The sequence below is a fragment of the Mastomys coucha genome, unplaced genomic scaffold (assembly GCF_008632895.1).
Source record: "Mastomys coucha isolate ucsf_1 unplaced genomic scaffold, UCSF_Mcou_1 pScaffold14, whole genome shotgun sequence".
Taxonomy (NCBI): domain Eukaryota; kingdom Metazoa; phylum Chordata; class Mammalia; order Rodentia; family Muridae; genus Mastomys; species Mastomys coucha.
This window is the reverse complement of record NW_022196896.1, coordinates 100,208,457-100,231,196: the sequence shown is the minus strand read 5'-3', so window position 1 is coordinate 100,231,196 and position 22,740 is coordinate 100,208,457. Positions and strand designations below refer to the sequence as shown.

The following is a 22,740-nucleotide window of genomic DNA, read 5'->3' as shown; positions in this document are numbered from 1 at the left end:
GAAACCCCCGGGACGCGGGAGTCTGAAGGTATCTCTGGTACTCTCTCTAGCAATAAGACCCTAGACTTGTCGCGCAACCTAAACGCAGGAGTTGGACTGGGTGACCTCTAGAGCATCTTTTCACCCCCAGACTCTCTAAGATCTTGCAGAGAGGTGTGGGCAGCAATTGGCATCCTGACTTCCTGCTGTCGCGCTGGGTGGGATGTGAAGGAAACGGAATCTTTTAAAACCCTGCCCTCCCGAGGGTCCCTCTCCTTACCCCGGAGGACGCGGGCATTTCTCGCCCCCCGGCCCTTCAGCGCCGTAGCAGCTACCACCGCCGCCATGTTCGGGTCCCACCCCCCTTCACTGCGCTCCCCGTCGGGAATTGTAGTTTGCGTAAGGGGCCTCCCCCGCGCCTTCCGTCCTGCCTACAGAGCGGAAACTACATTTCCCACAAGTCCTCGTAGCGGGCCCGGGAGAACTACTCCTCCCAGGAGACCCGGGAGGCGCGCACGCTCGCTTGTTTCCCTCCAGCTGGGGGCGGAGTCCTCTAGGGTGGAGCTTGGGCTCTCCCGCCACGCCCCGGCCTGGTCATCCTAGTTCTGCCTTATGATTGGCGGCTCTGTTAGTCCAACACTGTCGCTATTGGCCCGGATGCCGTCGCTCTTTCGGCCGGGAGTCACCTACGCCTACTTCCTCCCGGGAGGAGGGGCTCGAGTTCCGCGTCGTCGCGCAGAGCTGACTCTGGGAGGCGTTTGGGCCCAGAGAAGTGGATCGGTAGCTTTCGCCGCATGGAGTCCGAATCGGAGAGCGGAGCGGCCGCTGACACCCCGCCTCTGGAGACTCTGAGCTTTCACGGAGATGAAGAGATCATTGAGGTGGTAGAACTGGATCCAGGCCCTCCGGACCCGGGTGAGAACTGACGCTCCTGAGGCCACGGGACAAGAGGCTCTCACCCCTGGCCTCTGACCCCTGCTTTTCCCCAGTTCCCCCTCCCCCCTTCCCTACCGGTCGTTCCTACCGACATTTCTTTCCCAGACCTCCTTCCCTACCCCCCACATTTAGTTTCTAGGCCTGGCTGGGTGGGGGTTCCCTGACGCCTCCCCTGGCCCTTCCCCTCACACACCCCCTTCCCATCATGCCCTCTGTCCTCTCTTCCCACACGGTCGCTGGCCAACACCAGGTCTTCAGACCTAGCCTCTCTCCCCCTCTCCAGCCCCCAAGTGCTCTCTTCCTGCTTGGTACGTGTGGGACAACACCTTAACCTTTGGCCACATGACCCACCCTAGCGTCACCTTTTTCATTCTTCAACCCTTACCCCATTCCTTCTCTGTCTTTGGAGCTCCATCTTTTAACGCTTCTCCCAACGCAGATGATCTGGCCCAGGAGATGGAAGACGTGGACTTTGAGGAAGAGGAAGAAGAAGAAGAGGCCAATGACGAGGGCTGGGTCCTGGAAGCCCAGGAAGGGGTGGTCGGTAGCATGGACGGCCCGGATGATAGTGAGGTCACCTTTGCGTTGCACTCAGGTAGGCCTTTGAAGGGATCATCTCTGAGTATGGCCAGTTGGCCCTAGGCAGATATTATGGGAGGCCAAGGTGAAAACCACCTACCTTGGCCTGCAGAATAGTCAAAGGAAAGGCCAAAGGGCACTGGGGTTAAGTGAGACCCCCCACCCCCAGGTTCAGATCCTACCTCTGCTGTTTAGCAGTCTGTCACCTTTGTTAGCTTTCTGAATCTTGGTGTTCTTTAAAAAAAAAAAAAAGTTACCTTGGATGAAAGTGAATGGAAGTAACCTAAATGGAAATTAAAGGCCATTTACACTTGAACAGGAACATTAATAATAACCTCAGATGCCAGCCTCATAAAGCTCTCATAACTTAATTCATACCTAGCCTGGTTTGGCCTGTGCTGTCAGCTGTGCACATGAAGCCACCTTCTTGGCTTGCACCTCAGAGTGCGTGGTAACGAGAACAGAACAGCCGGAGGTGGGGGGATATGCTCCGGAGGAGGACTGGAGCTTTGTGGGCCTGGGAAGGATTTCTCTAACAATCTGATGCTCCAAACAAGAACTGGATGCAGCCTCCCAAGGAGAGAATAACTATGGCTTTGGGAAAGGGGAGTGTGCTTCCTGAAGGTTCTGAAAGGCAGAACTCTGGGTGAGAGCTCAGTTCCGTCCCCTTTCTCATGGACTGTGTCTTGGGACAGCATCTGTGTTTTGTGTGAGCCTGGACCCCAAAACCAATACCTTGGCGGTGACAGGGGGTGAAGATGACAAGGCCTTTGTGTGGAGGCTCAGCGATGGGGAGCTGCTCTTTGAGTGTGCAGGTGAGAGTCTGGGGAGGTTGGGTTCCTTTGGACGTCTTGGCAGGGGGTCCATGTGAATACCCAGCAGCCTCTCTAGCCTGTGTCTCATGCTGGATCCAGGGACCCACCATAGAAGAATAACTGGTAGGCATTTAGACAGGACATGCTAACAGGCCAGCGGAGACCGGCTAAGGTGAGCATGGTGCTGGTGTAAGAGTAGACAGAGGCACTGAGAAAATAGGCTCTGGTTGCTTAAGAGTGGGGCCAATAGTATCTGTTCTGGGGAAACTTGGCTTTCCCCAGAGCTGGTCCCTGGAGCTGCAGCAAGTTTGGCCCCTTGTTTGCTGAGGTCTTCCTACCTTTTTTTCTGCTCAATTGCTTTTAAAAGGTGGCTAGATGCATGGGTCACATGTCCCTAGCATTTAGGTATTTTTTTAAGGTTCTTTTTCTGCCACTTTTCCTTTTTGAAAGTTATATAGTTGGGTTGGCCTTGGATGTTGGCAAGGCTGGCCTCAAACTTGTTACATAATTTGAGTTTAAAATCTGCCTACTTCTCTTTGCTGCAGGCCACAAAGATTCTGTGACATGTGCCGGTTTCAGTCATGATTCCACCCTAGTGGCCACAGGGGACATGAGTGGTCTTTTGAAAGTATGGCAGGTAGACACCAAGGAAGAAGTCTGGTCCTTTGAAGCAGGAGACCTGGAGGTGAGATCCTTGGAGTGGGCTTCAACTCTGTGGGACCTTAAGTGAGAGTGAGTGCTTCTGGGAGGGATAGCAGTGGCAGGCATATCTATATCTATATTGGAGAAGTTTGCCTAGAGCAATAGCACTCCAGCTCAAGCAATGTATATTTCCACCTGTAAAGTTCTTGCTGACCTTAGAAGGTCATGCCTTCCCGGGCAGTGGTGGCGCATGCCTTTAATCCCAGCACTTGGGAGGCAGAGACGGGAGGGTTTCTGAGTTTGAGGCCAGCCTGGTCTACAGAGTGAGTTTCAGGACAGCCAGAGCTACACAGAGAAACCCTGTCTCGAAAAACCAAAAAAAAAAAAAAAAAAAAAAAAAAAAAAGAAAAGGTTCATGGACTTTTAGGTAGGCTGGGTGGCAGGCCTTGCCTGCTGATTCTCCCTCTCTGACCAGTGGATGGAGTGGCACCCACGAGCCCCTGTCCTGTTGGCGGGCACAGCCGATGGCAACACTTGGATGTGGAAGGTCCCGAATGGTGACTGTAAGACCTTCCAGGGCCCCAACTGCCCTGCAACCTGTGGCCGAGTCCTCCCTGATGGTGAGAGCAATTGTCTCTTCCTGGGGGTAGAGGTGGATCCAGTGACTTGGGGGTACTTCAGTCGTCCCAGTCTCTTGCCCTATACTTGGCCATACCTGTGACTCCAGGGGGAATTTGGGGCCCCCTACTCTATCCTTCCTACTTATTCTTTCCTTGGCGTGTCTGAGTGTCCTCTGTCCTCTGGTTATCCATGCCTTGGTCCTTAGGGAAGAGAGCTGTGGTAGGGTATGAAGATGGTACCATCAGGATCTGGGACCTCAAGCAAGGAAACCCCATCCATGTACTGAAAGGTATCGGGGGTGGGGTAGGGTGGGTATTTCCCTTGGCTTTGAGGGAGCAGCTTAAGAGCCAGGTATAGGACTCGGCACCTTTGTCCACCTGCTCTGTTCTAGGGACTGAGGGTCATCAGGGTCCCTTGACCTGTGTTGCCACCAACCAGGACGGCAGCCTAATTCTGACTGGCTCTGTGGACTGCCAGGCCAAGCTGATCAGTGCCACCACTGGCAAGGTAAGTAGCCTGGGCTTCTATCTGAACCCTCTGCCCCTCCCCTGCCCTTCCCTTCTTTGCCTAGGTCTGAGAGCCTCTTCTTTTACCTATAGGTGGTAGGTGTGTTCAGACCTGAGACAGTCGCCTCTCAGCCCAGCCTGGGAGAGGGGGAGGAGAGTGAGTCTAACTCTGTGGAGTCCTTGGGCTTCTGCAGTGTGTGAGTGTGAGCAGAACCTTGGCCTGGAGACCCAAGAGACTGAGGGAGGAGGTGGCTTTGAGGAGGGATCCAGGTATTGGGATCAAGGAGGAGGGAAGGTACAGGAATCTAGGTCCTCATGAGCCTTCTTTGTGTCATCTGCTCCCCAGTATGCCTCTGGCCGCTGTTGGCTATCTGGATGGAACCTTGGCCATCTATGACCTGTCTACGCAGACACTCCGGCACCAATGTCAGCACCAGGTATTATGTCTGGGGCTCTGTTCCTACTCAGTGGGCTGTCGTGCTGGCTAAAGGGCAGCCTGTCCTCTGCGGCCCCTCCAAGGGTGGGTTGGGGTCTTCTCTTCTCCCCCCTGACTTCTGCCCTACTCTGTTACTGTGCCACATTCCGGGACAGTCGGGCATTGTTCAGCTGCTGTGGGAGGCTGGCACTGCTGTGGTGTATACCTGTAGCCTGGATGGGGTTGTACGTCTCTGGGATGCCCGGACTGGCCGCCTGCTTACTGACTACCGGGGCCACACTGCTGAGATCCTGGACTTTGCCCTCAGCAAGTAAGCATTGTGGGCTGGCAGCTCTAGAAAGTGGGTTTAGTGTGAGGTAGCTCAGGTCCTTTGTGGAATGGGAGGGGATTCCTAAGGGAAATGAGACTCGGTGCCGGGCTGTATCCTGTGATAAAGGCATGCTGGGCCGCCTGAGCAGTCACAGTCCTAGACCCCAGCCCTCTCCCAGCGATTGGCAGTGAACTACCCACTGTGGGGCCTGAAGTTGAGAATGAGCCCATCCTACTCAGTCTCCGCGCCTCCCATGTTAGGGGTTTCTTTTACTGGTTCTTCTGCCGTTTGCATGGGCATAGTTGAGTCAGCTCCTGGCTTTGAGAGAAGGGTCTGAGAAGCTGGTGCAGACTCAGGCGGGGACTTATAATAGAGGAAATGCTGGGACAGCTGCCTCAGGACCCCTGGGGAATGGGCTTGCACGAGGTCTCAGGTTCCTCTGTCCTTTAACCCCTGTGTTCTGTCTACAGAGATGCTTCCCTGGTGGTGACCACATCAGGAGACCACAAAGCGAAAGTATTTTGTGTCCAGAGACCTGACCGTTAACGGCTGCAGCCTCTGGCATGGTGTCTGGTGTTGAGGGGGATAAAGGGACACCCCTGCCCCCCAGCAGAGGTGCGGGATGCAGAGGGAAGAGGAGGGGAGACCAGTGGACTGCTTTCCGACCCCTTCAGCTGACCTGCCTACTCCTTGTCCCTTTCATCCCTGGAGACCCGCCTTGCCAGGCCCACCCTCCCCTGCCCAGCCCTGGGGCCTTGTAGGAGGCCACGTCTCTTTCACTTTGATTTGCTGGTGTGAGCCATGGGGTGCGTCTTTGTATGTTGGGGGTAGGTCTTTGAGGTTCCCGTTCTTTCCCTTCCCAAGTCTCTGGGAAAGGAAAGGAGGAAGAGAGACTAGTTACAGATTTTAAAAATGTAAATAAAATATACTTCCCATTGGCAGTGTCTGTGTGCATTTTGTGGTGGCTACACAGAGTCTTCTCTGTCTCTGGGTCCTTCTAGGGCAGTCCGCTGGCCCCTCCCACTTCTGGAGATATGGAAGGAGTAACCTGCCCTGGTGGCCAGAGATTTATTTGGTATGGGTGAGGTCTCCAATCCAAAGAAGTGGGGCACTGTGAGATAGATGAGTGTTTTGGGAGGCAGCAGTAGCTACCATTTCCCTAATTCAAGTCCAGGTCAATGCTGCATTGGCAACTGGTGTGGTAGGCAGTGCTGGGGCCTGGCTTGTCCCTCTTGGCTCTTCCTCGAAGCACTCGTAGCCACCTTTGGGCAGCTGTCCTCCAGGGGGCCGTGTAGCGCTGATCACCCAGACCCATGGCCACAGGCACAGCTGCAGCACTAGCGCTGCCCAATGAGATGAGAGATAACAGAGTTCCAGGCCCTAGTGGTGGGCGACGCTCATAAGCCAAGACTGACAGGAGCAATGTGGCCACGTAAGGCCCCCAACACAGCAAAAAAAGCAGTGTGGCTCCTGCCTGTGCCCTAGCCTGCCTCCAGGTGAGAGCTCTAGCTAGGGTTGAAGGTGCATCACGGCACACTGCCCGCTCCAGTCGGCGGATCTCACGCAGCTGGTGGTGGGCAGTGGCCAACACACGGACAGAGAGAAGGGCAGTGGCCCCCACGGCAGGCAACAGGAGCCCATAGACTTCCAGGTAGAGGTAGGGGGCAGGGAAGACAGCTTGGGAGCTGCAGTTGGCATCAGGGCTCCAATGGTTCCAGCCCAGAGCAGGCAGGCTGGCAAAGAGCAGGGAGCTGACCCAGGTGAGCAACAGGGCTAGCCGCACACTCCCGTGGGGCCGGAGTGGCTGCAACACTGCCATGTAGCGCTCCCCATGCACCAGCAGCAGATTGGCAAGCAAAGAGAGGAAACAAAAGTTGGGGGTCAAGTGGAGAAGGAGGCAGGACCAGTAACCCTTATGGTTCCGGCTCCATAGCCCAGGCAGCATGGGCAGTGCCAGCCCTGTGAGTAGCCCGGCTAGTAGTAGGCTTAGAAAGAAGCAGCCAGCAGGTGGGCTGCGCAAGTGGCGATCCCGGGCGATGCCTAGGGCCAGGAGCAAGTTGGCAATGACGATGAGGCTTGCAAGGGCCAAGGAAAGCCCCAGAACCCCCACAGGAATGGTCAACAGCTCAGTATTGTGTGTCATCATGGGTCTTGGCACATGGAGGGTCCGGAGCTGCAGCCAGCGTGCCTGGATGGAGGAGTGGCCAGAGTTAGGTTGGTCCTGCAGTCACTGCCCTGGTGGGGACAGCACATTCTCACTGAGGCTTCAGACTCAGATTTCGAGCCATACCTTGTTTTCTGACACAGATTTTCTCAGTTGCCAACTTAAAAAAAAAAAAAATTACATAGAGAAGTCATGCTTTTGGTCTCTCTTGGAAAATCAATTCTGTTGTTATCTTAGAAGAGGCTACCCTTCAGGCGATAACCACAGCTCCCAACAGGCAGTTTCATCTCTCAGCCGTCCTCCAGCCCCTGGGCAGCTATGTTTATGCCTGTCTAGACTGGACGGCAACCTACCCAAAGCATTTGTCAACCTTTCCCTGCCCACATCAGGGTGCTAATAGAAGACAGTAGCTGGCCAGCCACTGGATGAGAGGCTCCCAAAGGCCAGAACTGGGAGGTGACGGAGTGCTCTGTTCCTGCATCCCCACCCTGTCTACACGTGGAGCCTGTTACAGATCAGTGAACAGCCTCCGGGTAGGACTTCCAGCCCATAAACTTGACTCATCCGCTCCACACTAGCAACAGGCCCTTCCTGGGAACTGGAGGGAAGGGTGGGGAGATGCTTGGTAAGGAATTGGGGGTGCTAAGAACACAGACCCCCCCCCCTTCACCTCTAAACACAGGCTGAAACCAGGGGACAAGGAAAAGCTTCCAGACTGACTCTAGCTTGCTTGCTTTTACTTGGCTGCCTGGTCTCAGGCCCCAGGCCACATTGCAGGGCCAGTGGGAGGGGTCCTGGATCCTGTCAACAGGAGCATCTGCTGTTGCTAGGATCAAAGTCAATACGGGAAGGATTCTGCCCTCTGCTCCTCCGGCCTCTGTCCTAGGACCAGCATCAGCTGTATGGTTACCTTAGGCTGCAAGATGCTCCTCTTCCTTCCCAGGGCTCCCAATCCACGCTCCTGATGTTTTCCCCTCTACTGGCCCCGTTCTTCAGGGACCACAGCCTGCCACCCAAGCCTAGCTTTGTCTCCGGTAGCCCCCTAGTTTGTTCTCCTTCCTCCCTATACCATCTGCTTTTATTAAACTACTGAGACCTGGCTTGAGCTGGAGACCCACCCTTTGAATCCTCACCAGCCTCCCTCAGAATAGCAAGAAAGGTAGAGATCAATATCCAGGGGTAATGTACTGGATGGGGTGTGGACCATATCTCCTGCATAGTTTGAGCCAGTGCAGTGACCTCCTCAGGATCAGACCTGGAGGGGTTGGGGTAGAGCTACTCACATGGCTGATAGGAACAGGTAGTTAGCTCTTCCTCTGCGGATCAAAGTGTCACGGCTGCCACTCTTGCAGGTCTTCGGGCCATGCCTGGTATCCTGGTCGACGAGTGCCTGGTGCTTCCTTCTATGCTGGGGACAGCAGGAACCAGGCTTGCCTGCTCAGACTCTGTCCTGGACTGGGCTCCTGAAGGGATGGAGGAGTCCAGGCTGGAGGACCTCAGTCTTGGCTCCGCCTCTGTGGTGGGACGTGGCACATCCTGACTGCTTTTACTCAGAGTGCTCCCCGTTCCTGTGTAAGTGAACCCTTCCCTAGCAGTCGACCACATCATGACACCTGGGTGGTGTTTCCTTACCTCTGAGAACCCTCTTACTGTCATTGCCAGGCATTACCTGGGAAACACTTTCTGGCTAGTGAATAATGTTTGGTATACAACACCCTCTCCCCCTGCCTGCTAACAGAGCCGCATTTTAGGTATCTTAAACATTGAATGTGCCAGTCAGCAGCCCATAACCAGCTAGATACTTCTGCTGACACCCCAAAGGATAGTGTGCATGTAAGATGGAGGTGGGGCTGGGGGACTGAGAATCTTCACTGATCCAGCCTTGTCTTCCTGAGTCTACAGTCAGCCTGCATACCTCTCAACTTTTCTTGTGAGACAGGGGGTCTCATATTGCCTAGGCTGGCCTCAAACTCCTGGGTAGTGACTAGAATGTCACCTTGAACTTCCGATCCTTTTTCCTCCACCTCCAGAGTTCTATGTCACAGAGTCTGATGATTCTCCTACACGCCACCATATTACAGGCAGGTTATAGGACTCATGAGTTCATGCGTGTTAGGTTAGCACCCCCTCAACTGAAGTACATCCCCAGTCCTGAACAGTTTCGGAGTCAAGTTTTCGGATATGCATAAGGCATCAACGGATCTGATGTAGTGGTTCAAGTCTGTGATTTCCAACATGTAGGAGCTGAGGTAGTGGGTCAGTGTGAATTTGAGGCTGGCCTGGGTTGTGGAGAGACTGTTTCAATACTGTCAGTCCTTCCCAAAGGGAAAAGTCACCTATGGGAGTTGCAGTGGGAATGTCAGCATAGGGACCTGTGGATATCACAATGCTTGACAGTACCAAGGGGAGGTCAACTCAACAAATGGCTGGCTCTTCCACCTCCATGAGGCTCAGAGGCATACCCGGCGATGAATGGGCACGGCAGGGTTGGCGGTGGTCCCACTGCTTTAACTGTGTGAATTTGAGCAAATTAAGTTCTCTCAACGCCGCTTCTTTATCTGCAGAGCGGAGCTCAAAATCGTACGTACCTGACCTGGGTCTGTGGTCCTAGCATTTGGGTGCTGAGACTTTTAGGTTGCAGTAAGTTGCAGCTAGCTTCAGAAACATAGTCAGACCTTGTTTCAAAGCAACCAAGGGAAAAAAAAAAGAACACCCCCTCCAGCAAAGTAGGTAACAAGAACCAGATCAGCCAATACTCGAGTACTTGATTACTCTAAATGTGAACATCATTAGGATTTCTGTTCTCTGCACCTGCCCCCTTCAAACAAGTACTCTGTCTTAAAAAGCAGATGGGGAGCCTAGGACATCCAAGGGATGGCATTTTTGCTTTACAGGAAAACTGAGGAAACGAGGTACAGAGAGAAGGACATGTTCGCAGCACGGAAGCCGAGAGTCCTGTGTTCGATTTCCACTCTTTATCAAGTGCATGCAGCTTTAGGGCGCAGGGAGGGGAGCCCAGCCAAACTTCCTAAGGACTGAACCAGGCTGGGGCTGCATCGAATAAGCTGGAATGGAGATGAGACCAACCTCTTCACAGAGCAAGGAGACTTCACTACCCTTGGAGAGATGCAGCCTGAACGGCTGGAGGACTGAGGACTCTGGCACTGTTTGCCCTAGAGCATACATTCCAGGGTCCTGGAGAGGTGGGGCTTCTGCTGGGAGACTAAGCAGACCGGCTTTAAATCCATCTTCCAGGATGCCGGCGGTCGGCACACAGTCTCAGTCCCACGCAGTGGCAGTGGGGCATGAGTCAGGCTCTGGGAGAGTTCAGCCTGGGGCTAGTCTAAAATGGTGCAAGACCCCTTGGATATAGGGGCTGCCAGGAATAAACAAGCCTGTCGTCTGTTCCCAGCCTCCTTCCCCAGAGATTCGGGATGTCTGTTTCTTCTCTGTTCTGTCTAAACACTGTGTGTGGTATGGCGTGTAGGGGGGCGGGGGAGGGCAGCTCAGGCAGTGGGAGCTGGAGAGTCTGGGTCCTGTCCTGCACTCAGTTCAGCTTCTCCATTACCAGCTTATCTGCTTCCTCTCTGGAACTGTCAAGCCCTGGGCCAGGACAGTTTCTCTTGCCCTCGGGCACAAGCTTTCAGACACTCCATCTGCTGCCCGTGGCCCTGACCCAATGTTTTCCTGGTGGAGAGCATGTGCTGGGGTGGACAATCCAGACTGTCCCAGAAGCCTCCTGGGTCTCCCCGGTCTACTTTCACGTTTTATTTTCCTGATGCATTAGGGACTGGGTGGGTGTGCTTTATGAGGTCTGAAAGCAGTTACTCTGGTCCAGAGAAGCAGATGAAACGTCCTGTATTCTGAATTGCTTTCCCAGCTACTGCTTAATACACCTCACACCAATGAGACAGGGTCTTGGTATGTAGTGCAGGCTAACCTCGTACTCCTGATCCTCCTGCCTCAGCTTCCCAAGTGCTGGGATCACTGGTTTACACCACTACACCCAGTTGGCCTGCACTTAAAGCTGATGTGGATATACCTTCTAGACACTGTAACAGACTGGCCAGGATGCTGGCTTTGAGAAATCCATACCCGCTTGCTGAGGCAGAAGAAACTCTGTACTGTCCTATGTGAGACCCTTGAATCCTAGCAGTCTTACAAAGTTCTTTGTTTAGTTTTCAGGGAAGATTGAATAAGGGTGCATCAGGCAGACCCTATATAAAGGCCACCAGGAGCATCAACAAGCAGATTGATTTATTAGGTTAGGGCTTTTTCCTTCACACCCCTCCATTTTTCCCCCCAAGACAGGGTTTCTCTGCCTCTGCCTCCCAAGTGCTGGGATTAAAGGTGTGTACCGCCACTGCCCGGCACCCCTCTACTTCTTAGTGCAATCTCATATCCATTCCTGCTAAACACGTTCCATCCAGATTTAGAGATTCCTCCTCTCCTCTCTCCAACAGAGGCAATATAACCATCTTAGGTAAGAGGCAAGGGCACCTGCACTCATGAACACATACACACACATATAATTTTAAAATCACTGTAAAAAAAAAAAAAAAGAGAACTAACATAGCTAAATTCTAGAACCAGAATGTAGCTCGGTAGTGACAGGTTGACAGTGTAGCATTCATGAGGCTCTGGGATCTATCCCTAGCACTGGGTGAGGGGGAATCCTACTCAAATAAATATATTCTATGTATGTGTATCTATCTGTATGTACTAGAGATGTCTATGCTGTATAACAAGTATTTATCTGTTCTTTTCCCGTTGTTCTGAAGCAAGGTCTCACTCTGTGGGCCAGGAACTCAAAGCAATTCTGCCTTGTCCTTGGAAGTGCTGGGATTACAAGTGTGAGCCACTGTGTCCAACTCACCATGCATTACCCCTTATTTAGTATGTATCAATTATTATGATGTCCTGTCACATCACCCTTCAAGCATGCTCATTTGGTAGCCTCTTGTCCTCTGCTGTCATTTTTTTTTTTTTTAAAGGATTCGGTGAGTTTCATTAGAGGTGTTTACAGGAGCATGAATACTTACCAGTGGCTAAATCACTGACGAAAACGTCTCTTCCTCTTACCATCAGCATGGATTGTTGATGTTGACAACACATTGTGGGATTGTGACAGGGTTTGTTTGCTATTATAAGAACATTATAAAAACATGCCATATGTTCTCTTATGATTCCTAATCAACCTGATTTTATTACCTGTAGTACTTCTTTAGAAACCTAACTGTCTCAGAGGTACTCCCCCTCCAGCCAAAAAAAGAAAAGTACCAGTTACTGCTGTTGCTTGCCTACCTGAACTAGATGGTAAGACCCTATTTGAGTTTTTTGTTTGTCTGGGTTTTTTTGTTGTTGTTGTTTTTGAGACAGGGTTTGTGTAGCCCTGGCTGTCCTAGAACTCACTCTGTAGACCAGGCTGGCCTCAAACTTAGAAATCTGCCTGCCTCTGCTTCCCAAGTGCTGGAATTAAAGGCATGTGCCACCACTGCTCAGCTTTTGTTTTTGAGGCAGTGTCTGTCTGTAATAGGCTGTCCTGGACCTCTGTAGACTAGGCTGGCCTTGAATTCAAGAGAGCTGCCTGTTTACCCCCACCCCCACCCCCAAGTGCTGGGATTCACCACCACCACCTGTTTTTTTTTTTTTGTTTGTTTGAGACAGGGTTACATTATGCAGCGTGGCTCACCTGGAATTCATTGTATCAAATAGGCTTGTTTTGAAATCATAGAAATCCACCTGCTTCTACCTCCCAAGGAGGACAGGAGTTTATTGTTTTTAAAAACTGTGTGTGGCCGGGGCGGTGGTGGCGCACCCTTTCATTCCAGCACTTGGGAGGCAGAGGCAGGCGGATTTCTGAGTTCGAGGCCAGCCTGGTCTACAGAGTGAGTTCCAGGACAGCCAGGGCCACACAGAGAAGCCCTGTCTGGAAAAAACAAAACAAAAAAACCAAACAAAACCCAAACCAAAAAACTGTGTGTGCTTTGTCCACCCTAACATTTATCTCATCTAGGAATTGCTGAGCCTGTGAAAGGGCAGCAGATCCAAAGCTGCAGGATCTCTAGGACACAAGGCAACAATAGGATAGTAGGGAGGAATCCTGGTGAGGGTCCAGTACTGATGGTGTGGCAGAAGCCATAAGGCCTTGAACCAGATCACTGACTCATTGCCATGAACATTTGCAAGTAAAGATGTGTAGACAGGATGATATACTGTATCAAACTGTTTATGCTTTTTTTTCTTTTGGGGGACAGGTTGCAAGGACAGTTGTGAAGTTTGGGGAGATGAGTGGGATTGGTGTATATGGTGTGAAACAATGAAAAAAAAGAGTTGTCCTAATCAAAGTCTCTCTCTCTTCATTGGAAGCAAAACCCTAAGACAGAAGTGAAGTGAAAAAGAATTGGGAAGAGCATCACAAAATGCTGCAATCAAGGCATGATGTTGCTGCTAGAACCACAACCACAGAGGGGCTAAGGGTGCCTGCATTAAGGCCGGATCTTCCAATATTTCCGTTAGAGGGAGGAGGAGCCCATAACACCCCTCCCTTCCCTAAGGGTTGCTAATAGCTGCTGGAGGACATGGTATCCTTTGCCTAGTCTGAGACTAGGAGATTAAGTAGGAAGAGACAGGGTTCAGAGGGGAAAGGAAGGGTACCAAAGGGTGGTGAGTAGTGAAAATAATCTACAAACAAACAAAGCAAGCAAGCCAGTTGTCACCACTGCCAAGAATGCACAGGGAGATCCAGTTCTCTTTCTAAAGTCAGCACAAAGGGAAAGGCTAGGCTGGGTTGGGTGGAGCAAACAAATGTCAACCAAGTGCTTGAAGACCAAGGCAGGGAGACTGCTGAGTGGGAGACCAGCCTGGGCAGAGTGATGCTCTATCAAATAAAACAAAACAAAAAACAATGGAACAAAAAAGGAGTTGGTCATGGTGGTGAATGCTTGTAAATCCCAGCACTTGAGAGGCAAAAGCCAGACTGGATTAGATAGCAGGATCCTGTCTCAAAACCCAACAAAGCCAATAAGAACAACTCCTTGGGCTGGTGAGATGGCTCAGTGGGTAAGAGCACTGACTGCTCTACCGAAGGTCCTGAGTTCGGATCCCAGCAACCACATGGTGGCTCACAACGATCCGTGATGAGATATGACACCCTCTTCTGGTGCTTCTGAAGACAGCTACAGTGTATTACGCCGGAGCAAGCAGAGGTTCTGAGTTCAATTCCCAGCAGTCACATGATGGCTCATGGCCATCTGTACAGCTATAGTGTACTCATACACATAAAATAAAATAAATATGTCAATCTTAAAACAACTCCTCTATCAAAACTATCATTGAAACTCTATCACAACCATCTGCAATGGGATCTGATGCCCTCTTCTGGCTTGTCTGAATAGAGCAACGGTGTACTTATATACATAAACAAAATAAATCTTTAAAAAACAAACAAAAAAAGATACTTTATTACCTCCCAGAAACCGGAGACCTTGCAGGTCCCAAGGACCCCATTCTAATGAATTATGCCTAATGACATAAGGGCATGTTTGAAAATAATGACATATGCATGGGATAAAATAGTACTTTAACCCTGTCCTGGTGCACATGTACAAAAACCACATCACCAATTAATGCTATGTGCAATACAGTGACCACACTACTCCATTCTTAAAAACAAATGCTGGTTTCAGACAACTATCCAAGTGGGAAAAATGCACAGAAACATACAACAGTACAAGCGTTAATAAAATGGGTTAAATGTGAAGAAAGCATATGGGCTTTATGTCATCCTCCTGGTGGTGACAGACACTGCGCCACAATCACTCAAGGTGTCAGCACTGGGGAGGTGACGGGACCTCATGTTATCACCTCTAACATGCATGTAAACAAATGCTATCTCAAAATCAAAACTGTGGAAAATAAAAGTGCTGCCTGTATAAAGTCAGGTGACTGCACAACTTACTGATTGTCAAACTAGTCTGCAATACACTGAAATGGAGACAGAAAAACAGCCTTCAAATCATCCTGGATTTGGCATCATATCTTGCTAGTAGACAGAACACTTTGCTAGGTATCCAGATCTCTATTCGTCAGGCATCTCCTACGTGGAGCACACAGATCTGTTGAAATGTGTGATGAGGAACAGTGCCCAGTCAGTCTGCATTGGTGCCATAGTCAAGTCCTGCAGCACCATGTTTTAGGAAATGCCCTTTATTATTTATGATAGAATAAACAGTTTTAATTTAAGTTTTCCTCAGATGCACAGGCACGTGCATCTCTGAGTTTGATGGCAGCTGGACCACACAGCAAAACCTTATTTCAAAACCACCCACCCACTCACCCAATCCAAATCCCCACCTCTCATACACACAGAGTAGATGGGAAACATTTTATTGTTTTTTGAGATAGTGTCTCACATGTAGTCCAGGCTGGCCTCAAATGCAACTGATAGCAGAGGACAACCTTGAACTTCTCATCCTCTTGCCTCTACCTCCAAAGAGCTAAGAATAAAGGTATATGCCATAGCAGACGGAGAAGTGGTTAGCATCTGCTTCTTCCGCAGAGGCCTGTGTTGGTTTTAGACTCACAAAGCAGCTCAAATACACCTGTAATTTCACTCCAAAGGATATTATTTTCTCCTTACACACATACACACACACACACAAGAGAAACTTTTATACACATAAAAATTAATATTTAAAGGTATGTACCACCAAACCCAGTTTATATGGTGCTGGTGATTGAACCCAGGGATTCACAAAAGGTCAGTCAACATTACTGAAGTGGAAGTTTATTTGGAGACTTAGCTGTGTCCTGTGGTGCTTTTCTGGAAGCTGCCTTGTGAGAGGATAGTTTGCTCAAGCAGACATGTTGGAGGGGGAGCAGCATGTGATGTTTTGATGAAGCCGATGCTTGAGAAAGTGAGTGGTGATCGGAAAGAATATAACAATAACCCCACAGACAGAGAGAGGTTGCTCTTGCAACATTTTGGTGGTCCTCATTGATCTTTGCTTGTCATGACTTCAGAGAGAAACTTGCCAAAAAACCTTCTTGTGGTATTCTGAGTGCTTTGAAGACTTGGGCCAATCCAGCGGAGCCTTGAGGTTTCTTCTGGATCCGCTGCTCCAGATTCCTGTTTGGTGTTTGCCAACTGGACTGGACTGTCACTAGTGACTAGTGACTGTTTCATGTTTTAGACTGGACTACAGATATCCTGGCAACGAAGATTGCAGGTGCCCCAAAGAGCTGCTAAAAGGTCCCCACCCCCCTTGTCTACCTTTCTCCCCAACATTTGGTTTAAGAACCCTTATTAAAGTGGGTTTTGAGAACCCTAAGCATACACATTACATCCACTGAAGTATATTCCCAGCCCCAGAATATTTTAATTTGCCTGTCACACTAAGAGTTTTTTGGCTACTCAGCTGCGTAGTGTTAGCAACCAAGCTTTACAACGTAGAAAGCATGTTTAAACAAAAACCAAAGGCGGCTCATTCCTGTAATCCCAGAACTCAGAAAGCTGAGGCATGAAGATTGCTGGAGTGTTTGCACCCAGCATGGGCTACAAAATGGGACCAATAAAATGAACCCAAACAAGCATGCGCCCCACTTCTCCCCACCCCACCCCAGTTTACACACTAGCCCTTCCTTCCTCTAGAGAAGGGAGGCCTGCTGGTTCAAGGGCAGTGCAGATCTACTCTTTCCTCCTCTTTTGGACTCAGAGTTCAGAACAATCAACAAATTCTCAAGTAAGATAGAAAGATTTTCTTTATTAATGACCCCAACCGTATTTCTTTAGATACAGGAGTTTTGAACTCAAATACTTAGAAGAAAACAAGTTAAGATTGCATTACCTCCAACTCATTACCAGTAACATATTGCAAAGCAAACAGCTTGGAAAAGGGAGTGAGGGAGAAAAAATAAAAGGGAATTAAGTTGATCAAGTGGAATTTTTTTTTTTTTAAATTCTTAGGAACTATCAAGTCCTTGCAAGCACAGCTCGTTTCTGCAGGTTATTTGCCAAACTCGTACAAAATGGAACCCAAACAGAGAATCCCTTAAGAACCTGGAGAAGGTGCAACATGAAGGGCTACGATTATCCAGTAGCAAGCGGTCCAGCCTTCGGTCAATAGCGCTTCCTCCTCAGTTCCCAAGAATTAGCGGGATGAAAAAGTCTTCCCCCTTCAAAAGCAGAGGCAGAGTGAAGGCTTACTACAGATGTGCTTTCCCCCCATCCTGTACTCTAGGCCTGGAGGTGGAACACCCAAATAATAGAAACAAAGAGGGAAGGGAGTCTTCGGGCCATGGGGCTCAGTTGAGACCCAGCTTCACACAACAGGGTCACTACCTTTCTTCCACTAAACAACACCATGCCAAGCCCATAAGCACACTGGATGTTACCAGCAGATGAGAAAATTGTCTGCAATTGTTTTTTAGACAGTGTCTCACTCTGCAGCCTTGGATGGCCTGGAACTAACTATGTACACTAGGCCTGCCCCTGCCTCCTGAATGCCAGGGATAAAGGCTTGTGCTACCACACCCATTGTTCTCTGGTTTTCAGATGGCTTAGACAGACCTGAATTTCAGCTCACAGACGCTGCTTCTATCCACTTGATCCCATTTAGATAACAATTTCTTAACCTTTCAACAGGAGGAAGAAAGTTCAAAGCCACCTTAAAATTTTCAAACATTAGCTAGGCATGATGGTATATGCTTTTAATCCCAGCACTCAGAAGGTGAAGGCAGGAAAGCCAGGGATATATAGTGAGACTATGGCTAAACCAAACAACCAACCCCTCAAAAATCCAACTTCAGAGCTTAAAAGACATTCTGGCTGTCATGTGGTAGGTACTCTGGCTCACAGAACTCTGGCCTGGCTCTGGCTTCCTGAGCTGGGTACCCTTTTCTACCCAGTAAATCCCCACAAAGAGCCTACAAATGGTACTTACTCCAAGGGTATTTGGTAAAGTAGCCTGGAATTGAATTGAGAACTATGGAAAAGGAGAGCAGAGCTCTCCATGACTCGTGCTTGTCTGAAGGCCTTTCCCACAAGAAAAGCCGAGCACTGTGTTGTGCTGACTCCACAGGCAACTTCTAGCTTGGGGCCACACTCCTAACAGGTCCACTTTAATTTACTGTCTATACTTAGCAGAACGGAGGTTTTCAAACAACTAAATGTATTCCTGTAAAGGATTCATCCTTCCTCAGCTCCTCCATCAGGACAGAAATCAATTCCTGCTTCTTTCTGTCCAATGTGGTAGCAACTACCAGGAACACCCGCTGGCCACAGGACAGATCCATGAGGGTAGTTATCTGGTGAAGGTAGGTGATGCAAGCAGTCCCAGGGCTATCTCAACAGCCCACCTTTGACCTTTCTGTCTGATTTTGTTTTCTTTGCTTGCTGTGTGCGTGTGAACGCCAGGAGTCTGCAAGGGTATTTCCCTTAAGCAGTCAACTATTGCCCCCCACCTTGAGTCAGGGTCCTACTTGACAGCTCTGGATGGCTTGGAACTTGCTAGTCTTGAAATCACTGAGACTTGCGGGGTGGTGATACACACCTTTAAGCCCAGCGCTTGGGAGGCAGAGGCAGGAGGATCTGAGGTCCAGGACAACCTGGTCTACAGAGTGAGTCCCAGGACAGCCAGGGCTACACAGTGGCTTGACTATGCTTGGCCCAGGGGAACTGGGACTATTAGGAGGTGTGGCCTTGGTGGAGGAAGTAGATCACTGTGGAGGTGGGTGCTGAAGCTCCTCCTAGTACAGAAGAATCAAGTTTCTTTCTCCAGGCTGCAGTCAGGTCAAGGAGCAGAACTCTCATTCTCTAGTACTGTGTCTGCCTGCAAGCTGCCATGCTTCCTGCCATGATGATAATGGACTAAACCTCTGAAATTGTAAGCCAGCCCCAATTAAATATTTTTCTGTATAAGAGTTGCTCGGGTCATGGTGTCTCTTCATAGCAATGGACACCGTAACTAAGACGCTGAAAAGATGGCTCAGTGGCTAAGAGCACTGACTGCTCTTCCAGAGGTTCTGAGTTTGATTCCCAGCAACCACATGGTAGCTCACAACCATCTGTAATGGGATCTGATGACACATATACATACAATAAATAATTCTTTAAAGAAAAAAACAACCAACCAAAAAAAGGAATAAAAACAAACAAACAAACAAAAACCCACACCCCAAACAAAACCAAAACAACAAAGAAATCACTGAAACCACGGCTCTGTCTTCCAAGTGAGTGCTGGGATTAAAGGCGTGTGCCGCCATGCTTGGCTCTTCATCTTTTTTTTTTTGAAACCGGGTTTCTCACTGACCTTGGAACTCACTGACTTAAACTGACTGGCTAGAGAGCTCCTACAACCCACCTGTCTGTCTGCTCTGTAACAGGGTTCCAGGCATGTGCTGCCATGCCTAGTGTGTACAGGGGTAATGGGATACAAATTGAAGCCTTCATGATTACACAGTGGGCCCTGTACCATGGGCCCTGTACCATCTAGGCCATCTCCTGGTCGGTCCACTTCTCTGGTTTTTCAGATAAGATCTTGCTAATGATACTCAGGCCAACCTGAAACTCCTGGGCTCAACTTATCTTCCAGTTTTAGCTCCCAGCATCCACAGTAGCTGGTTCTATGTGGTTCTGGCCCATCACTCAGACAAGTCTTCTTCCCTCCCTGCTCACAGGGTGATGGCTGGTGGAAAGCACTTTTGTAAGACAAGGAGGGAAAGGACAACCTGCAGGTGCCAGCAGACTAAGTCTTGAAAAGGCAGAAGAAACAAGTGTCCCCTTGGGCATACCCTTACTCGCCCACCCTGTTCACAGCTTTGTGCCCTTTAGATATGCTGTGCAGCTGTCACAGCCTGACATGGCATTGATGTGGTCTCTGAACATCGCAGAAAGGCAGGAGACTTCCCACCAAGCACAGATGCCTGATGCTCCTGGACTGGAAACCCTCACCTACTACCCAGTACTCAGCTGAGCTCTCGAATGGCAATGGAGTCTAACTAGCTACAGTGGCCTCACATACGGGGGTGTTCTGAATGCCACCCACACTAGAGTCAACTCTCTAGGTCCCACACCACGTTGGCCCTTTGAGTATACAGAGCCACAATGCTTACTACTCTGCTTGTCATATTTCTCCCTGACAAAGGTAGCCCTTGCCCTGTACACCTTTTCTGCTGAGAGCAGACCAGAAGTAAATAGGCACTGGCCCAGGTCTCTTCAAATATTCTGGATGCATCCAGGTGAAGCCCTTTCAATTTCACCTGCACTTCGGTAGCTATGTTAGGCCTGCTGGCCTCGCACACAGTACTCTTCAGTCCCCTGGGTTGCAGGCATCAGGGATGGGAAGGTGGTTGCTCCTACTTACGTGATTGTTTTCATTTCTTTTTTCTCGGCATCTGGGCGTGCACGGTTGAGCACCTTAAGGAAGTCAGATGTTTTTGCTCGCATTCGTGTATGAATATAGGCCTAAGAGCAAACACAGGAAGAACTGAAGCAGGCTCATGTTCCTTTCATTGGGTAAGTTATGGGGGTTGTTGGGGAGTACATAAGGGGAATGGGACGGCTAAGCAGCTAAGCAGCAATGTCAGAGATACAGACTCAGCCCTCTGCTGTAGGTAGGCTGCAGGCAAGGGGAGAGACATTTCCCTTACTGGGGTAGTGGAGGCCAAACTGGTGCTTCTGAACATGCTAGCTAAGCGCTCTACCACTGAGCTACACTTTTTGGTCCGAGAGATGGTTTCTGCAACTTTTTAAAGATTTCTTTTTTTACTATATACATGTGGCTGCATGAATTTATGTATACTATGTATGTGTGTGTATCTCCAGAGGTCAGAAGAGAGCATCAGGTTACTGGAAAATGAACCCGGTCCTCTGAAAGAACAGTCAGAACTCTTTACTGTTGAGCTCTCTTCAGTGCCATGCGACAGTGTCTACTGGGAGGTAATCAGCGCTCCATAGGGACGCTTGGGCCCCTCTCTCTTACCTTAGAGCACTTAATGTGGTAGTGCAGATAGTCCCGGAACGTGTGGATCAGGTTGATGGTATTGTCTCGAGCAGTGGCGTTGGTGTGGCGAGGAAACAGCACTATGGCAGGACAGAAAACAAGGCATTGCAGTGGTGTGTGTGCTACCATCAGACAACACAATCACAGAGTGCCAATGCGTGCAAGGAGCAAGGCTCATGACACAGAGGGCACTCATTTCAAATCTGGGCACCATGCTTGTCCTGGGTCCTAGGTGCTAAAGCATAAACTGTTACTGTCAGAGAAACTAGGTTCTGAAGAACACGTCTGCCTGACCATGACTGCCAACCCCGACACAGGCTGGCAGGGTAAGATGCTCTCCACTCATAGCCTGTACACGCTGTCCTGACTTTTACATGGACAGACCTGCCTCTGGGCTCCTGTTCCTATAGTCACTAACACCAACAGCTCCGAGTTCTATCAACTGTACTGAAATGAATGGCTGAGAAGAAAGGCAGAACTCTGGTTCTCAGTTTACCTTGGTTTGAAGAAAAAGAGTCAGTGGACCTCTGAGTTTGAGCCCAGCCTGGTCTACATAACAAATTCTAGGATAGCCAGGGCTAGAGGGAGAATTCTTATCTCAAATAAAAAAAAAAAAATTATCACATGGGAGAAAACTGCATTCACCAGCAACAAGGGGCTCCACCCTTAGCTAAAGGTGAACTAAAGGAGACAACCTTGCAGTGTGGGAATAGGAGTCAGCCAGCTCACTAAGCTGACACTAAGGCTGGTATCTTCAGTAGAAAAGAAGACTCAGGAAGTCGCAGCTGAGCTCGGGCATCAGAAGCAACGATCCGAGCACTGCCACAGGACAGAGAACTCTATTGAGCTGCCAAGCAATGCCGAATGGTCCGCCCCTAACTCCCGACATCACAGGTTACCTTCTTCCCTTACCATTTAAGAAAAACAAACAGGAAATGATGACGGCAGCAAAACAGTACCTATCTTTGTAATCAGTCCCCTGTGACACTGCCACAGCCCAAAAGAGGAAACACAAACATGCTGTGCCTGCTTCTGCCCACTAAAAATGTTCCTTAAGGCTGCCTAGATTTAGGTACTCCTGCCATGTGAATGCTAGGCAACTCCACCCTGCTGATGAAGGTTTTGGGTTGTTTTGTGCAGTGTTGAGAGTGAACCCAGGGCCAGGTGTGCAGGCAAGCACTCTGCCACTGAACTACCTCTCCAGCCTCACCAAAGGTGATGTAGCCAATGTTGTCACCCACGGCAGCATCTGTGTCTTTCAGCTCTAGAGGAGGTTCCCTGTGGCTAAAGAGGACCTGGGGGGCTGTGTGGCTGGCTCTTCGTCCTTCTTTGAACTCCTGTGGAGATACAGCAAGGGAAATTTGTATGAGATGAACAGCACTTTATCCACTATGTGCTCAGACCCTCATAGTCCTTCTGACCAACAGATAACTAAAAATGAACTGTCGAACCTCAGGTACAAGAAGTGCTAGCTGCTTTCAGTGCACACCAGATTCAAAAAGAAGACTAGAGAGCACTCAACAAGCCAGATCTTCAGACTGTGATACACAGCACAGCAATGCAACCCTTTCTCCTTTCTTATTTTGGACTAACAGAGCAAGAGGGTCACGATGTCAAGGCCAGGCTGGGCCACACAGCAAGCAACACACCTGTCAGGGCACAGTGGGAAGACTGCCCCAGAAAAAGAAACCGCCGCAGCAAGGGTCTGCTTCCAGTGGAGATGAGCACTGTAGCTCACTGCTCTCTCGT

General features: G+C 49.8%; 4 protein-coding genes across 8 annotated transcripts in view; 1 reads left to right on the top strand and 3 right to left on the bottom strand.

The window, feature by feature from the left end:
* Pnkd (PNKD metallo-beta-lactamase domain containing) overlaps nt 1-925 on the bottom strand; it is a 70,174-nt gene extending 69,249 nt beyond the window's left edge. Inside the window, exon 1 of one of the 2 annotated variants that reach the window (XM_031367928.1) lies at nt 260-925. In XM_031367928.1, the coding sequence (XP_031223788.1) occupies nt 260-326 (67 nt within the window). In that variant the 5' untranslated portion in view covers nt 327-925. The remainder of the gene's footprint in view (nt 1-259) is intronic. The other variant, XM_031367931.1, reaches the window with a different exon arrangement.
* Aamp (angio associated migratory cell protein) lies at nt 664-5,763 on the top strand. 2 transcript variants are annotated; one of them, XM_031367926.1, is made up of 11 exons: nt 664-894; nt 1,355-1,510; nt 2,190-2,309; nt 2,855-2,994; nt 3,427-3,571; nt 3,778-3,861; nt 3,964-4,079; nt 4,172-4,275; nt 4,425-4,515; nt 4,670-4,824; nt 5,295-5,763. In XM_031367926.1, the coding sequence occupies exons 1-11, from the start codon at nt 774-776 to the stop codon at nt 5,368-5,370; spliced, it is 1,308 nt and encodes a 435-aa protein (XP_031223786.1). In that variant the 5' UTR covers nt 664-773; the 3' UTR covers nt 5,371-5,763. The 2 variants fall into 2 exon arrangements, with proteins under 2 accessions (XP_031223786.1, XP_031223787.1); XM_031367927.1 differs by lacking the exon at nt 664-894 and adding an exon at nt 956-1,223.
* A 220-nt stretch (nt 5,764-5,983) lies between these two features.
* On the bottom strand, nt 5,984-8,335 carry Gpbar1 (G protein-coupled bile acid receptor 1). Its single transcript, XM_031368869.1, has 2 exons — nt 8,272-8,335; nt 5,984-7,012 (listed from the first exon to the last, which is right to left on the bottom strand). Exon 2 carries the CDS (start codon nt 6,968-6,970, stop codon nt 5,984-5,986), a length of 987 nt encoding a protein of 328 aa, XP_031224729.1. The 5' UTR covers nt 6,971-7,012; nt 8,272-8,335.
* Nucleotides 8,336-15,767: 7,432 nt separating this feature from the next.
* Nucleotides 15,768-22,740, bottom strand: part of Arpc2 (actin related protein 2/3 complex subunit 2) — a 33,636-nt gene continuing 26,663 nt past the window's right edge. Inside the window, exons 8-11 of one of the 3 annotated variants that reach the window (XM_031367925.1) lie at nt 22,202-22,328; nt 20,971-21,071; nt 20,353-20,453; nt 15,768-17,164 (exon numbers count right to left, since the gene is read on the bottom strand). In XM_031367925.1, coding sequence (XP_031223785.1) covers nt 17,140-17,164; nt 20,353-20,453; nt 20,971-21,071; nt 22,202-22,328 — 354 coding nt within the window. In that variant the 3' untranslated portion in view covers nt 15,768-17,139. The remainder of the gene's footprint in view (nt 17,165-20,352; nt 20,454-20,970; nt 21,072-22,201; nt 22,329-22,740) is intronic. The other 2 variants (XM_031367923.1, XM_031367924.1) reach the window with 2 other exon arrangements.

What these genes read in the sequence shown, in the direction of transcription:
- Aamp (XM_031367926.1), top strand. Translation starts at nt 774, where the DNA reads ATGGAGTCCGAATCGGAGAGCGGAGCGGCCGCTGACACCCCGCCTCTG. An exon ending in CACCTTTGCGTTGCACTCAG is followed by an intron (nt 1,511 to 2,189) that starts GTAGGCCTTTGA and finishes GTCTTGGGACAG; the next exon opens with CATCTGTGTTTTGTGTGAGC. An exon ending in TTGAAGCAGGAGACCTGGAG is followed by an intron (nt 2,995 to 3,426) that starts GTGAGATCCTTG and finishes CTCTCTGACCAG; the next exon opens with TGGATGGAGTGGCACCCACG.
- Gpbar1 (XM_031368869.1), bottom strand. Translation starts at nt 6,970, where the DNA reads ATGATGACACACAATACTGAGCTGTTGACCATTCCTGTGGGGGTTCTG.